We start from the raw sequence: 16,625 nt of genomic DNA, 5'->3' as shown, positions 1-16,625 counted from the left end.
ATAATAATAATAATAATAATAATAATAATAATAATAATAATAATAATGATTAGTATCAATTCTACTAAATTGATAAACATTTATCTTCCTGAAATCAAATAGAGTATTGTGATGAAAATATAGAATATACATCTCTGTACTAAGCAAATTTTCAAATAGGAGACAGTTTTTAAAGTTGCCTCAAAAAGAAATTTAATAGAAACAAATTCGCACTGATAAGGATTGTAAAAATACATTAAACAATATTTAAAATGATATGAATTCTGTTAAAAGGAGGTCTTTGAAATTTCCTAAAAAAATAATTGAAGAGAGAAAGATTCACACGCCTTAAAAAACACACAACATGTCCTATATTTTCTCTATTTACTCTCCTGGATTTTCCGTATTCATTGTTGTGACAATTGGGAGAAATATTGTTCAACATATGTACTTCTAATATAAGTACGCAATATTAATATTAGACATTAAGAATCGTTAGCAAAAATTCCCAGGTATGAATATTTTTTTCGGTACAAAAGTAATTTTTCAAAAACGAGTAACATCAAATAAAATTTTAGACACCACGGATCGAAAAATTGGTAAAAACTTACAGTATCGCCAGTATACAAACAAATGAGTTTGCATTCAAGAAACTGATGGGAAGCTCTTATAGATGTTTATAGAATTCCGTGAACAAGATTGGACCGTGGATGCTGTAATGGATGAGTGCGTGCCGAGTGGGTCACGAGTGGAAAAGACGACTAAAGGTGGCTTGAGGTTAAAGGATGCATTGTCGTAGTGAGTCGTGAAAAAAAGCTATAAAAAGCTGAAATGCGTCGACTTGACCACCGAGTCGTTGCCGAGAAAGCAAGAAGGAGTTCTTCAGAGGCGTAAAAAACAACCTCGTGTGGTACCGTTTTGCCTCTGAGATTATCAAAGATTGCAGGAGTTCGCGGCGGATGCTTTTGAGAGCACGTTTAGCCTCTAACAGATCCTGCGGGGATCGATGAAATTCCGCGAGAGATACTTTTCAATCAAGAAACCGATTTGACGGCGGAAGTTAAATTGCGGATTTCATGTATTTATGATACGGGAGAATTATTCTCAACCTTTTTGATGTAAACGTCCATTTTATCAAATCAGATTTACAATTCGCCCCATTAATTTTGATAAGCTTGAAATTGCATGGTAATCCTCAAAATAATGTTAATTAGTTTTAGGTCAGGAGTTAGTAACTCATAATCAAAGAAATTTGAATGGAATAAAAGTAAAGTAATATGTATTACTTCTATCTTTAACTTAATATACAAAAGAACATGATTCGCAAAAATGGTGTACTTATTATAATTTTAACATAACATACAAATAATAAACTACATGATATTTAAAGTTTTAATGAGAACCTTGGGGCTGATGATCTTTGCAAAGTTTAATAATGCTTGGATTTTATTTCAAGACATACAGTAATTTTAAGTCAACTCATCTGCAAATTTTTAGGCGATTCGAAGTTCAAATATGGCCGATTATGAAATTCGAAACTTTAATTTATATATTTCTGATTTGCCTACACAAAGTGATCATCGCCCCACAAAAGTAGAGTCAAATAATTAACCCCTTTAAAGTGTTAATCGCCCAACAAGAATTCTAATACTTTCTTTGCAAATGTTAACAAAATTACTTCATTCATCAATTTTGCATAATCTCCTTCAAAAGATAAAAAGTGCATCCTACTAATGCTTTTGTTATTCGCTGTACGTTCGGTTGAGAAAGGTTTCAGGGTAGGAATGGAGAACCGTCGAAAAGGACGAAGGTTTGAGCGGGATGCGAAACGCCGATACTGTGATCGCTAGCGAGCATAGCCACGTACACACGAACAGACACCAAAGGGTATGGGAGAAGCTGCCGAGAATGCCAGACGAAGGATCTAGATTAAATACCGATTCAACAAGCATCTATTCTTCAAGGAAACCTTTCCGTGTAGACGTCGATGTGGCAGGGTAGGGTCAGAGGATGAAACAAAAGGGTTCCTTCAAAGAAATTTCTTGTCGTTGAAACGTGAAAGAGATTCGATGCAATTTCGTGATACCGTTTTCTTTGCAGCCTGATGAACAAATTTTCGACTATTGTTAAGACACCGTCACGGTCACATAGCAACAACAGTGTCCTAAATAGAATTAGACGTTATTCGAATAATCATTCGAATAAAATTTTGTTAAAAAAACATTCAATTTTTATTCAAATGCTATTTGGTTCAAATAAGATCTAAAATTCATGAATGAATTTTGATGAATGATAAACGTATATCTATATACGAATAAATCGATAAATAAAAGTGAAACACTAAATAAACTAAATAGTTGACTTAATGTATCTTATGTTTATAGACAATTGTTTATAAAATGTTTGATGGGAATGCTTATTATGTACAATCATTCCTTGTTCAGGTCTTTCACATAATATTTAAATAAAAACTCTAATTCGAATAAACTTGGTTCGAATATTCATTCCTTACTCTTTGTTTGTTATTCGAAACAAAAGGTTCTCGAAACAATAGCAATTGTAATATTTAATTCTAATAATATTTAATTCTAATAATCTAATATATACCTAATAAGAAAGGGTCGCGTTTCAGCTGTCAACTAGAGCTGTCGGAAAGACCAAATATTCAAGCGGCTTTCAAGCCGAGTCAAACCGGGACCCGATTTACGAGCCGAGTCGAATACTTGAAAAAACCGAGTAGCTTGAAAGATTCAAGCTACCCGAAAGAAACCAACTTGAATTTTTCAAGCTACCCGAATAGAACCGAGCGGTCTGAAAAGCCAAGCGGCCCGAAAGAACCGGGCAACTCGAATGGTTTCAAGCTTTTCCGAGTACACATGTTAGTCCGCCGCCGAGCAACAATGGTATCATAAAAAGGACGTAGCAAACTGGACCCAAAGAAGGTCGACCATTATTTTCCGTATTTCTTATCCGATCTTAACGGATGTATTACCAATCGATTCCTTATGTTATCCCGATGAAAATGGTACCAGACACGATACAATTCGGATTATTTAGAAGGAAATTATACGGAAAAAATGATTTGCACGCTTTTTGTCTATCTTCGTTAAAAATAGTCCGATTTACATAGTGTTTAGTAGCGTTTTCATCATAAAAAAGTAAGGAATCCATCGGCGTCACTCCCCTAATAATACGATGCAGCATATGAAGTGAAATCGAGTGATTACTGAAAGCCATAAACCAAGGGTTGAACCATTCAAAGCGCACGTGTGCCGACTTTACCCACGACGGACCTCAAAGGGTCCGAGGATTAAAGTGTAAAATGTTTGTCATGATATGTTCACTTTTTGTTGCGTTTTATAAAAGTTAAAGAAATAAATTGCACTACCCAATTACTGATGTTATACTGATGAAAATGGTACCAAACACGATATAATATCAATTAATTTTAATTATTAACAAGACAAGCGTAGAATTGGAAAAAGATTTTTCTTTAATTATTAGTGTAATATAAATTCTACAGACCACGCTGTTACAAATCAGAAAAATTCTTTTCCAATTCTACGCTTGTCTTGTTAATAATTAAAATTAATCGATATTATGTCGTGTTTGGTACCATTTTCGTCAGTATAACATCAGTAATTGAGTAGTGCAATTTATTTCTTTAACTTTTAAAGGCGAGGAAGGCCACCTCGCAAAATTTTGCCGAAATGTGGAAAGGAACAATGAAGAAATACATGAAACTTGCCAACAAACAGAACTACTGGTCAAAGAGCCAACAATTGTATCGTCGCAAACATTACCTTCCGACATGATGATTCGCCAAGAGGATCGAGCTACAGACCACATGAATGTAGACTTTATAGTCCCGGCAACAATCGGTAACAAAAGAACTCTATCTGTTTCTACCTCTTCCAACAAGGACACACAACAGTTTTATGAGCGCAACGACTCTACCGTTAATGACAAGCATGATCTAGAGCTTCAAGACCCGGGCACAATAAAGCCAAGCAAGAAAAAAATTAAGATTTTACCGTCTTCCTCATATGACATAGGTGAACAAATGAAAATTGTACAACAACACTACAGAAGAAGTCGGAAAATTTCCAATCAATTTTGAAAATCTATCGGCATTCCTTACAGAGAGCCATGGTAAACCGAATGTGAAGGACATAGCTTGCAATTTCACGGATGATCTTCCTGCTCTCATTTGTATGCTAAAAAACGCGTAAACTTACATTGCACAAAAAGGTCTTAAAATCCGCGTAGCCAAGCTTGTTAAAAAACTAGAAAAAGAAGATAATGATTCCAGCATGAGTGATCTCAGTTCTTGCGACGAATAACAAGGGATGTCTATTCAACTAGAAACTGAAAGAATTATGTCTCAAACAATCTACCAATCTTACAACTTACGATTGCTCTTCTGGAACGCAAGAAGTATAATTCAACGGAAAGAAGACTTACAAGTCTTGTTAAAGAATGTAGACATTCTAGTTTGTGTGGAATCGTGGTTGAAACCCGGGAAAAATCTTTAGTTCGCGGGTTTTAACAGCTACAGAAAAGACAGGTTACAAGGTTCTGGTGGTGGATTAGCAATTTTCATACGTAAAAATTTAACATTTACAGAAATTACGGACCTTGGAATAGTGGGCAATACGATGGAAACTTGCGCTATCCATGTTACTAACGTTAGGCCTTCGTTTAAAATTATGGTTTGTTACAGAGTTCCAGGTTTCGTTTTTTCCCAGACCCAATGGGAGCAAATAATCAATAAAGTTGATAATAACGAAAACTGGATAGTTATCGGAGATTTTAACTTCCATCATAGGATTTGGAACTGCTCGAACACCGATGTTAATGGAGAAAGACTATTACAATGCATCGACGATCACGATCTAATTATACATAATCCAGATACATTTACTCACATAGATTTCTATAGAAATAAAAAATCAAATATAGATCTTGTTCTATCTACAACAAACATAGCGGAGAAGATACACGCAGAAACTCACGACGAAACCTTGATGTGTGCGAAGTTAGGGCCGCACTTTTCGAATTTTTGAGTTTTTCTTTTTTGTGCCGTATTGTGCTATATTTGTGCTGAATTGTGCCGTAAATAAGAGATCGATAACATCAATAACAATTAAGAAAAGAAATAAAACCAAAATTATACTAGCCCCGCACTTTTGCAGAAACAAACTTTTTTTTTTCTAAAGAAATATGCGTACTAACTTGTGCTACATTATGCCATTGATAGAAACTCGTTATCTCTACTCATTTTGCAGAAAAAAAATGTTGAATTTTAAGGAATAACAAATTTAATATTCGCACAATTTGCGAACGGCGACAGATAATCGAATTCTACAAGTTGTGTTAAATTGTGCTACTTACAATACACGAGATATGCGTTAAAAATTAAGATTAGCTCGAGGGTCAATAAAAGTTAACAGAAAAAGATGGGGGTGATTAAAAATGTCGATATTTCCGAATTTTTTTTTATCATTCCGGATTGTGCTAGACTGGTACAAAATCTCGCCAGATTTACAGATTTCGCAGCATTGGCAAAGTTAGGAATCAGACGTTAGGAATTTGCATTCGTATTCGCACGCGCTCGCGTGTAGCGGAGTACAGTAATGCCTCGATAAATGCACAAGCTCGGGACTGAAAGTGTGCATTTATCATGGAGTTCCCACATTGTTTGATCTTTGCCCGCAGCTTCGAACGTAGAAAAGGACGGTGAGTAACATAAAGGGACGAAACGAAATAACATGATCGTATGCGGTGAAACAATACTAATGCAAGTATGAAACTTATATCAACCGATTTATGACATCTTTCTGAATAAAATGAGACGAAACACGATATCATTTGGGTTATATTTACCATGCATCTTTTTTCAGTTACCGTTGATACATAATAAGTTGTTACAAGTAAATATGTTCCCAATTATGTCATGTTTGATCTCAGTTTATTTAGAAAAAGTCAACAAATTTGATTGTAACAGTTATATAAAAAAAAAAACTAAAAATAAAATAGTTAGTATCCTATTGGTATTCAGGAAAACAAAATACGCCTTTGATCTTTGCCGATCGTTATGATCTCTTTCTTTTTCATTCGCTATCCTTTGCTGTATTCTTAACATATTATCGTCAATTAAACCAGTAAATACAGTCCATATTATATCGTGTTTGGTATCATTTTAATCAGAAAAATATCACAAATATTGTCGCGAACAGTTTTGACGCATAAATTTATCAATTATGTCTTCGTTCATTCTTTGTTGTTTCGTTTGGATTTGTGAGTGTGCGTGCGTCTCGTGGGTCGTTGATCGCGCGACTCTCAAAACGCGACAAAACGCGATCAAACGACCGCAGGGCCTACCCAGGACAGGTCAGTTACTGCTTAATCGTGGTAATATTCGGTATTCTATAAATCACATTCTTTGAACGACTTGCCTAGCTCAGGTCACGACGAATGTTCGACACGCTGTCTTTCACGTTTGCATCTGCTTCAAATGCAAATTTTGGCATTTCTTTCATGAAATAAAATAAAATACTTTTTCGAATTTATTCTCCATTTCACAATTTAATTCGTACAGAATTTTTCTTATAAGTCTGACCATGAAGGCAGTGAACATGTTAGAAAAATTATTAGTTAGTCCTAAATATAGATGCGTTTTGAATGAAAATGGAAAAATAGTTAGACCAAAATCCACTGTATATAAGGAATTAAGTTCTTTAATAGAGGGAAAGATTTCCCCGAAATACATTTACACCATTTTGTTACAAAACAGGCATAGATTATATGAGAAAGTTTTAAGTTGCCATAATTCAGATAAACCTACTACTACTGAATTTGATATAAGTATTGATGATGACGAATCCTCATTTATTTTGTCATCTACACATGGCACGATATAGATTGCGAATCAGTAAAGAGAAATTATAACTCATTACGACGCCGTAGATGGATAAATATAATTTTCGAACTTATATATGAAACTGCGAAGTTACCATGTGCATTTATGTTTAAACAATGCAAAATATCTGAAATAGGCACTTATGAAACAATTTATGCAAAATGTCCAGATTGCCAATCAAATTTTATTGGTAAAATTATTAATAAGCCTAAGGATAACATAGATATGCAAATGGATGCCGTGTAAGAAATTTTAATGCAGACATTACACACACAAAGAAACGTTCCTTGAGTGGAAAAAAAAGAGTAGAGATATCGCAATCTCTTGGAATGGGTACATTGTCGGCGACAACATGGCGAAGGCAAGAAGTTACAAAAATAATGAGTTTGTATGATCGGAACCCCCACATCTATACAAACTTTCTACTCTGAGAAAGGCGAAACAAGAAAGACAAGATCTCAACTTACAAGTTAAAGGATCGTGTGCATATACTAATTTGCAAAATATGAAATATACAAATCATGCAGGTTCCATTCATAGTATAGGTTACGATCCATTTTTTGTTCATTATTGGACATCTGAACAAATTATTATTTACTTACATTGTCACGATACAATTTATATTGATGGAACAGGTTCATTAATAAAAAAGTATAATTTACCAAATGGGCAACTATCATCACATATTTATTTATATCACGCCGTTACGAATACAGGAAACTATAAGATGCCAGTATTTCAAATGTTGAGCGCTGTGCAAAATGTCAATGCAATTTAATATTGGTTAAGTGAATTCTTGCGTATTGATTCGATTACAAAAGCAAATTTTCCATTTCCTCGATCAGTCGTATGCGATTTTGATATGACGTTACTTAATGCTATTGTGAAAACTTTTGGCCAATATTCTAACTTGGAACATTACTTAACAACTTGCTTTACTCTAGTTTTAACAGAACATTCTGTTGAAACGCCAAAATACTTTATACGGCTTGATATTTGCCACTAGATGCATATGGTGTTTAAATGGAAATTCTTTTCGCAACTAAATTCGAAAGTAAAGAAATGTTATGTATGCGCTATAGCTTTGTTAACAAAGCAGACAAACTTTTGCCATTTTGTGGAAATAGCAAAAAGTATTATTTTATTATCCCTCAGCGAGGAAATTGGAAAAGATCATGAAGAAAATGATTCTCCATCGGAATCTGCTCGTGTACTTATAAGGAATCATATAAAAGGCATCGAAGAGGTGTCACTAGATGATAAAGATAATGACAATATACGAGATGAAGATTTTGATTCGGAAATAACAATGTGTAACATTGCATCGTGGTCTAATGATCTTCTTCAAGATTGTCGCAAAACGTCAGCAGAAACCAAAATAAAATGTGACACGGATAATCCATATTACGTTGCGCAGTTAAGTCAAAAACTAAAAACATTCCTTGTGTATTTTCCATTATATTCGGGAGTAATGATCCCTATTTTTGGATATGGACAAATAAATGCTAGCTCATCATCTGTAGAGTCTGAGATGAAAGATATTAAGCATATCTTATTAAAGAATAAAAAACGTCCAATGAGAGCAGATAAATTTGTAATTATTCAGTTAAGATCGTTTGTGGGCAGATCACTATTGGCTTTGTCGACACATGACTCTCTGCTTTCTGCTAATAATAATATGTAAGCCACAAAGAATGATGTTATCAGTAGTTCGATAAGGAAGACTGAACTTATGTCAACTATCGACGAAAGCAATCAGTCTGAAGACATATCAAATTCTACAATTGTGCTCAATCAATCAAGAAAGTATGAAACGGACTCTGATTCTCCGACAAATATTAAAGTAGAATTTAATTCTAAGGGTATTATAGCAAGCTATACAAACGAATTGAATTTAGAGCACAATTGGAGAAATAAAAATACAACACAAACAAATAGAAGGAAAACATATCTGGACAATTGCCCGGACTGGAATATAAGTCATACAGGAAAGACGCGCATAGGAGTTGTAAATCTACAAAATGGTAATCTATGTTCCTTTGTAACTATCGATAAAAAAAAGTTCTTGTTACCAATACATGCGGATTTGACAGTATCGTTTCTATAATTGCATGTGCATGCATTAATGAATATTATAAAAATAATATTGAAACATCCGATACCACCATTATGAAATTCGTGAACTGATTCTTTAAAAAATGGTTGCAGTCAAAACACATACAAACTAAGAGCCGAAATATTAATGGGTGTTAATAAATTCAAAACTCAGATCGAAAAAAATTATATAACTATAAACTGTTTCTCAAGCGTAGAAAATGTTGCACAATATGTTTTTGAAGGCGATCCTAGTTATACAGAAATAAAAACTTACGCCGTATGTTTACACATTATCATGCGTCAATCTGTATTAATCCATGTATCCATGGCAATATCAGAAGGTATGCCAAATAATAAATCCATCTGCTGTAAACAACGTATGAACAGAAATATAAAGTACGGAAAACAAATATTTATAGATGTGACGTAAAAGAAAACGATACAGAGAAAGAGTACTCTCTTGCAGAATTTCAGACAAAAATTCAGGTTGGCGAGGATTCGTTTCTTTTAGCGGGTGTAGTAGCACGTTACGGTGATACCTATGAGAACGGGCACTATGTAGGATATTCGTATCAAGGATCTCAATTGATAAAATTCAACGATTTAATTAAAAATACAAGAAACAAATCCAAAGAATATAAAATAAAACCGCATTTAATAATCCATGTTGCATGCAAAGCAAATTCATTTTAAATATATTATGTTCATGCATTTTTCTTTTTTTTTTTTAATCTTATATTTATATCTTATATGGTTTATAAAAAAGATGGACTTTTTTGCCATTTCAGAATATCAAATTTTATTTGGTGTTTTGTGCCTAAATATATATAATTTATATATACGCTTATAATATTATAAATAACATTAATATGAACAACAAAAAAACAAAAATATAAAAAAACAACAAAAAACAAATTAAAAATATGTAAAAATATATACAAGATACAAAAAAACAGAAAGGAGCCACAATACTGCTACGTTTACGTTGTTGATTCCGAGTAACGCAAAAGGTGGTTGCATACGTATATGTATGAGGGAACGAGTGCACGTAAGGGTGCGTGCGCGGGTGTGCAAGCGTGTGTGCGTGAGTGTGTGTGTGCGGATATAGTATATTACCGATATATTATATTACATGTCTCGTTCTCGATGATAATATTGTAGTTATGCTTGTCATGCTTCACATCACAACGTTCAGCGCATATCGAACATGAATCTGGCACTTTTCCGTTACTTACTTCTCACTATTTATGTCCCTAGCTTCATATTGTTTCGTTGTGCCGAAGCATCGAGAACGTTTTTTAGCGTAGCGCTCAAAAATTAAGATAAATTATAGGAAGAGCTTATTGAGATATGTCTGACATAAAGAAGAAGAAGCGGTCAAGATCTAAATCACGAGAGGACCATCATTCTAAACGAAGACATGATGAGAAATTTGATAATTTACAGAAACAGTTAGATAACCTAACTAAAATGGTAGAGACGCTAGCGAATTCACAAAAGGAGAATTCGCAGAGTCTACCTGCAAAAAATATCAGAATTGGTAAGTAAAATTGCTGATATGATTGTCTCGCTCAGTATTCTCTTCTTTCCACACGAAAGTTGAGAGGTAAGACCCAGACGGTCTTACCATAGTCCGTACGACTTTAAAAAATCAAAAAGATTATCGTTATCGTGCTTAAGTTCAACAAGAACAATAATATCACAATTGCACAACAAGAGCTATTTAATAATCTCTTCCACTCGTTAATTCACAGACGAGGAAAATAAGGATAATAATAATCCCGATTTAGATGAAAGTGAAGAAGAATTATTAGAAAATTCTGAGCCAGAAACGTTAAATAATAGTGCTTTGGAGATATTGGGGATAGATCCCAATGATTCAAAATTCAAAAAGGTGAAATATCATCCGGAACTAAAGAATACGTGGTTGAAATGGAAAAATGAAGGTCTACCAGAAAAGAATAAAAAGCAAATTCTGGAACTTTATAATAGAAAAGGAGAATTTTATACCGAAGCTCCTAATTTAAATCTGGAGATAAGTCCATTGCTTTCAGAAATTGCTAAAAAGAGGGACCAGCATTTTATGGAAACGCAAAATTGCGTGGGCACGGCCATAGCTGCCTTAGGAGCTGCGGTCTCTATGTTGATAGAGCACCCAGAGGACGGTTTAGATAAGAATGCATTTATAGATTACATAAGCCATGCGGGTCAGATTTTAACTGATGTTTTCCATTAACAGTCGGTGGCAAGAAAATCTTTTATTACACCGCAGTTAAATAAAAGTGTAAAACCAATGGTGGATACGATGTTTTCCAATGAATGGCTTTATGGTGATAATCTGAAGGATAAAGTCAAGGATGTCAAAGAGATAGAAAAGGCTTGTGCGAATATCAAGGACAAGCCCCCACAAAAATATATACCAAGGGCACGAGAGCAGGGAAACTGGAAATACCCACCTGCGGGATACCGACAGGTGGGTCAACATCAGAGGCGTCGACAGATAAAATTCAAGACACGGTCATACAGGACCTCGCAGAGTTCAACCAAGTTGACACCGCAGACGACGAACCAATTATCGTTGAAGAAATAACTCGGGTAGATATATCTGCAGGGCGTCTTTGTCACTTTGTAAAAAGATGGAAATATTTTACTTCAGACAAGTATATTTTAAGTTATTTAAAAGGTTATAAAATTCCGTTTGTGGAAACATCCGTTCAAAACATTGCGCCAAAAGAGAAAGATCATTCTTTCGAAGAAATGGAAAAACTGCAAAGGGAAATTAATAAACTTTTAAAGAAAGGTGCTACAGAGGCATGTAATGAATGTGATGGACAATTCATTTCTTCTTACTTTCTTGTTCCAAAACCCGATGGTACAAATCGTTTTATTTTTAATCTTAAAGAGTTAAATAAGTTTATCAGACCCCCACATTTTAAAATGGAGGATATTAGGTCTGCGTTAAGTCTATTAACCCGAGGAGATTATATGAGTTCTTTAGACCTTAAAGATGCATATTTTCTAGTCCCCATCTTCGAAGGTCACAGAAAGTTTCTAAGATTTATATTCAATAAGAAAATATTTCAATTTGTATGCCTACGTTTGGCTTATGCACTAGCCCATACGTTCTCACTAAATTAATGAAACCGATTATTAATAAATTAAGACTCCAGGGAATAATAATGGTATTATATTTGGATGATTTTTTATTTATCCATAAATCTAAAGATATATGTGAAGAAAATGTAAGGAAAGCAGTTAAAACATTAGAATATTTAGGTTTTATCATTAACTATCAAAAGAGTTGCTTAGTTGCTAATCAGAAATGTAAATATTTAGGATTCATTATTAATTCAGTTGAGTTTTCCTTAAATTTAACGAATAATAAGAAAACCCAAATAGTAAAGCTAGTGAATGAGTTTAAAATCGGGAAGTCATATAAAATTAGACAATTTTCTAAACTTCTGGGTGTCTTAACAACGGCATGTACGGCCGTGGCTTATGGATTTATTCACTGCAAACGATTAGAAAAACAAAAATATTTAGCATTGAAATTTAATGGTGGGAATTACAAAGGACTTATTTGTATAACTAAAATTATGTTAGAAGATTTTGAGTGGTGGAAAATTAATGCAGTTATTGGATCGAATCCAATTAGATTGCAAAAATTTGTTATCGAAATCTTTTCTGATTCGTCCTTGACAGGTTGGGGTTATTACTGTAATGGCTCAGAGGCCTTTGGTTTTTAGGACAAGCAAGAAAAGAAAAACCATATTAATTATCTTGAGTTATTGACTGCTTTCTTTGCAGTAAAATGCTTTGCGTCAGAATTATCGCAATGCGAAGTATTACATAGATTAGATAACACTACGGCTGTTTCTTATATTAATAGAGCCGGAGGTGTACAATTTTCACATCTTAGTGAACTTTCAAGAAAAATTTGGAAGTGGTGCGAAGAGAGAAGTATATGGTTAAGAGCATCGTATATTCCTTCGAGTGAAAATATAGAAACAGATAAAGCATTACGTAATGTTAATGTAGATTCTGAGTGGGAACTTTCTCGAAAAGTCTTTACACAAGTGGAGAAACAATTTGATTCATTTACAATAGATTTATTTGCATCTAGATTGAATAAAAAATGTAAAAGATTTTATTCTAGATTCCCAGATCCGAAGGCAGAAGCTGTAGATGCATTCACTATATCATGGAAAAATTGTTATGCCTTTCCTCCCGTCGCACTCATTCTCCGAACATTAAGAAAAATAATTAATGATAAAGCAATCGGTACTATAATAGTACCCTCGTGGCCCACGCAACCGTGGTATCCTCTTTTTACATCGCTCCTCATAGAACCCGCTATTATATTTAAACTTTAAACCTAATTCCACGTTATTAATATCTCCTTACAGAGACGAGAGTCATCCGCTAACATCCCACCTTTCGTTAGTGGCAGGCAGGTTATCAGGTCAGCTTTCTTGAGAAAAGAATTAGTAGAAGAAACCATAGATGTGGTTGTTGACTCTATCGCAAAAGCGACTTTAAAACAATATGAATGTAGTTTAAAACGTTGGTGGGAATTTACTCATTTAAGAAACTTAGATATATTTAGTGCAAAAACAACAGATATTATTACTTTTCTAAATATTCTTTTCAAAGACGATGCAAGCTATAGTAAATTAAATACCACTCGTTCCACAATCTCCTTAATTTCAGGATATGATATTAATAAAGATGGATTAATTCATCGGTTTTTAAAAGGTGTATTTAAACGGAGACCAAGCAAACCGAAATATGATACAACATGGGATGTTACACCGGTACTTAATTACATTGAAGAGCTTCATCCACTTAATAAATTGAAATTAAAGGACGCTATGGAAAAAGTGGCAACTTTATTAGCCTTGACAACAGCTCAAAGATTGCAAACTTTAGCATTAATAAATATCGACAATATAGAAATAAATAGTTCGGGAATAAGTATTAAAATTACGGAACAGATTAAAACGTCAAAGGCCGGAGCTTTTCAACCTGATTTAATATTACCTTTTTTTAAAGAGAAATCAGGATTATCTGTTGCATCCGCAGTTTTAGACTACATAGATTATACTAAAACATTAAGAAATAGCGATACAAAAAATTTATTTATTGCAACAATGAAACTTTTTGGCAAGGTATCATCGCAAACTATTGGCCATTGGATTAAGTCACTACTAGGTAAAGCGGGTATTGATACCAACCAATTCACAGCATATAGCACGCGACACGCAGCGGTATCTGCAGCTCATAAAAGAGGTGTAGATATCTCAGACATAAGACGTAGTGCGGGATGGGCACCAGGTTCTCAAACTTTTTTCAAGTTTAATAACAAACCGATTCAAGCCCCCAATGACCAGTTTGCACGTGCAATTATAAGAAAATAAAATGTTACATATAATACAATAATTAAAATAACGAATTATTACTCATACTCTAAAAATCTACAATATTATCATCGAGAACGAGACATGTAATATAATCCTGATCAAACTCCATTTCTTTGTTTTTTATTAAACATTTAGTGTGTAATACGTGTCGTTTTTTACATAACCCTCAGACCCAGTCCTATGTATATTATCTATCGGTATCATATATTAAAACTAAATATACAAAATATATTTTCTTATATAACCATTCATTACAGTTGAGAAATACGCGTTTTCAACATATTCGCAGAATATTCTGATTCCTAACTTTGCCAACGCTGCGAAATCTGGCGATTTGACGAGATTTTGTAATTAGAAAAAGTTGTTGTGCCAGTCTAGCACAATTCGGCACAATGAAAAGAAATTCGGAAATATCGAAATTTTTAATCACTTCCACCGTTTTTTGTTCAATTTGTTGACCCTCGAGCCAATCTTAATTTTTAACGCATATGTCTCGTGTATTGTAAGTAGCACAATTTAGCACATCTTGCAGAATTCGATTATCTGTTGCCGTTCGCAAATTGTGCGAATATTAAATTTGTTATTCCTTAAAATTCAACATTTTTTTTTCTGCAAAATGAGTAGAGATAACGAGTTTCTATCAATGGCACAATGTAGCACAAGTTAGTATGCATCTTTCTATAGAAAAAAAAGTTTGTTTCGGCAAAAGTGCGGAGCTATCAAAAATTTTGTTTTGTTCTATTTTCTTGAGTACGCTTTGACGTACAAAATTGCGGTTTACGGCACAATACGGCACAAACGTAGCACAATGTAGCACAATTTAAAAAAATCAAAAATTCGAAAAGTGCGGGGCTAACTTCACACATATGAAACCTTGGGCTCTGACCACTTCCCCATGTTTATAATTATCAATACAGAGAAGAGACATTACTATAAGAAATCGTTTAAATTAAACTCCTGTTGCACTTATTGGAGTCAAGTTCTTACATATTGGGAGAATTCGTACGAACAATTCTTCTATTCAGGCTATGACTCACTTCCAGCGATTGAAAAATATAATATCTTTATAAATATAATAGCGAACTCAATTAAAATCAGGACACCTAAAGAAAGAAATATAATCCGATTCGAACATAAAAATCCGGTTCCGTGGTTTGATTATGAATGCGACAAAATGAAAAGACTAAGGAAGGCATCATATAAAAAATGGGAACACATAAAGGATATGTTAGATTTAATAAGTTATAAAGAGGTGGCAGCTCAGACCAAAAAACTATTCAAATACAAAAAGAAGGAAAGTTTTAAAGATTTTGCCAAAAGTCTTAACTTCCAAACTAATATGAAATTCACATGGAATAGAGCTAAAATATTAAAAAACAAATGGGTGAACACTATGACCCACATATCAGAGATTCCTTGCATCGACAACCAAATAGTCACAGCCTTTGACAAGATTAGTCCTCCATGGGTCCACAACTAACCCTAACTTCTTGCCCGAAGCCAATCCTAACGCATTCTTTGACGCGTGTTTTAACTTGACTGAGTTCAACTTAGCGCTAAATTCCCGAAACTCAAAATCAGCTCCAGGTATGGATGGGATCAATTATGACATTATCTGTAGACTACCCCTTAAATATAAGTTAATATTGTTAGATATTTATAATCAGATGTACAGAACAAACACCTACCCGGTACAATGGAAACAATCCTACATGCTCTTTATTAGGAACCCAGATGATAAAAGTGTTCGCCCTATCAGTCTCTCTTCTTGTTTTTGTAAATTAATTGAAACCTTAATTAAGAATAGGTTGCATGGTGGCTCGAATATAATAACCTTTTATCGATAAGCCAAATTGGTTTTCGTAAGGGGCAGTCGTGTCTATCCAATCTTGCTAATCTAAATTTGTATGTGGAAGACGGAATAATTAATAAAAATTAATAAAAAACTCTTACAGTGTTTTTGGATGTACAGGGAGCGTTTGATAACGTAATTCATGATATCTTATTAACAAAATTGGCATCTATTGGTTGTTCTGCTCAACTAATCACATTTGTTAAATTCCTCACCTACGAAAGGGAGGTATTCACAGATATTACAGATAATCAATACAGATTAGTCCATAAAGGCGTTCCTCAAGGTGGGGTTTTGAGTCTGCTTCTATATTTGATATATGTTGAAGACATAACTGATAATCTTCCTAAAAATG

At 33.9% G+C, this 16,625-nt stretch overlaps 1 protein-coding gene across 1 annotated transcript; it reads left to right on the top strand.

The window, feature by feature from the left end:
• Nucleotides 1-9,552: 9,552 nt before the first annotated feature.
• LOC128895832 (uncharacterized) lies at nt 9,553-11,588 on the top strand. Its single transcript, XM_054158770.1, has 3 exons — nt 9,553-10,538; nt 10,753-11,177; nt 11,238-11,588. Exons 1-3 carry the CDS (start codon nt 10,349-10,351, stop codon nt 11,586-11,588), a joined length of 966 nt encoding a protein of 321 aa, XP_054014745.1. The 5' UTR covers nt 9,553-10,348.
• Nucleotides 11,589-16,625: the final 5,037 nt, after the last annotated feature.

The sequence above is a fragment of the Hylaeus anthracinus genome, unplaced genomic scaffold (assembly GCF_026225885.1).
Source record: "Hylaeus anthracinus isolate JK02 unplaced genomic scaffold, UHH_iyHylAnth1.0_haploid 5, whole genome shotgun sequence".
NCBI lineage: Eukaryota > Metazoa > Arthropoda > Insecta > Hymenoptera > Colletidae > Hylaeus > Hylaeus anthracinus.
This window is presented reverse-complemented; position numbering and strand designations above follow the sequence as displayed.

Excerpts from the sequence above, each read along its gene's own strand:
- LOC128895832 (XM_054158770.1), top strand. The coding sequence starts at position 10,349 with ATGTCTGACATAAAGAAGAAGAAGCGGTCAAGATCTAAATCACGAGAG. Across the intron at positions 10,539-10,752 it reads TGCAAAAAATATCAGAATTG|ACGAGGAAAATAAGGATAAT; the intron begins GTAAGTAAAATT and ends GTTAATTCACAG. Across the intron at positions 11,178-11,237 it reads AGGACGGTTTAGATAAGAAT|TCGGTGGCAAGAAAATCTTT; the intron begins GCATTTATAGAT and ends TTCCATTAACAG.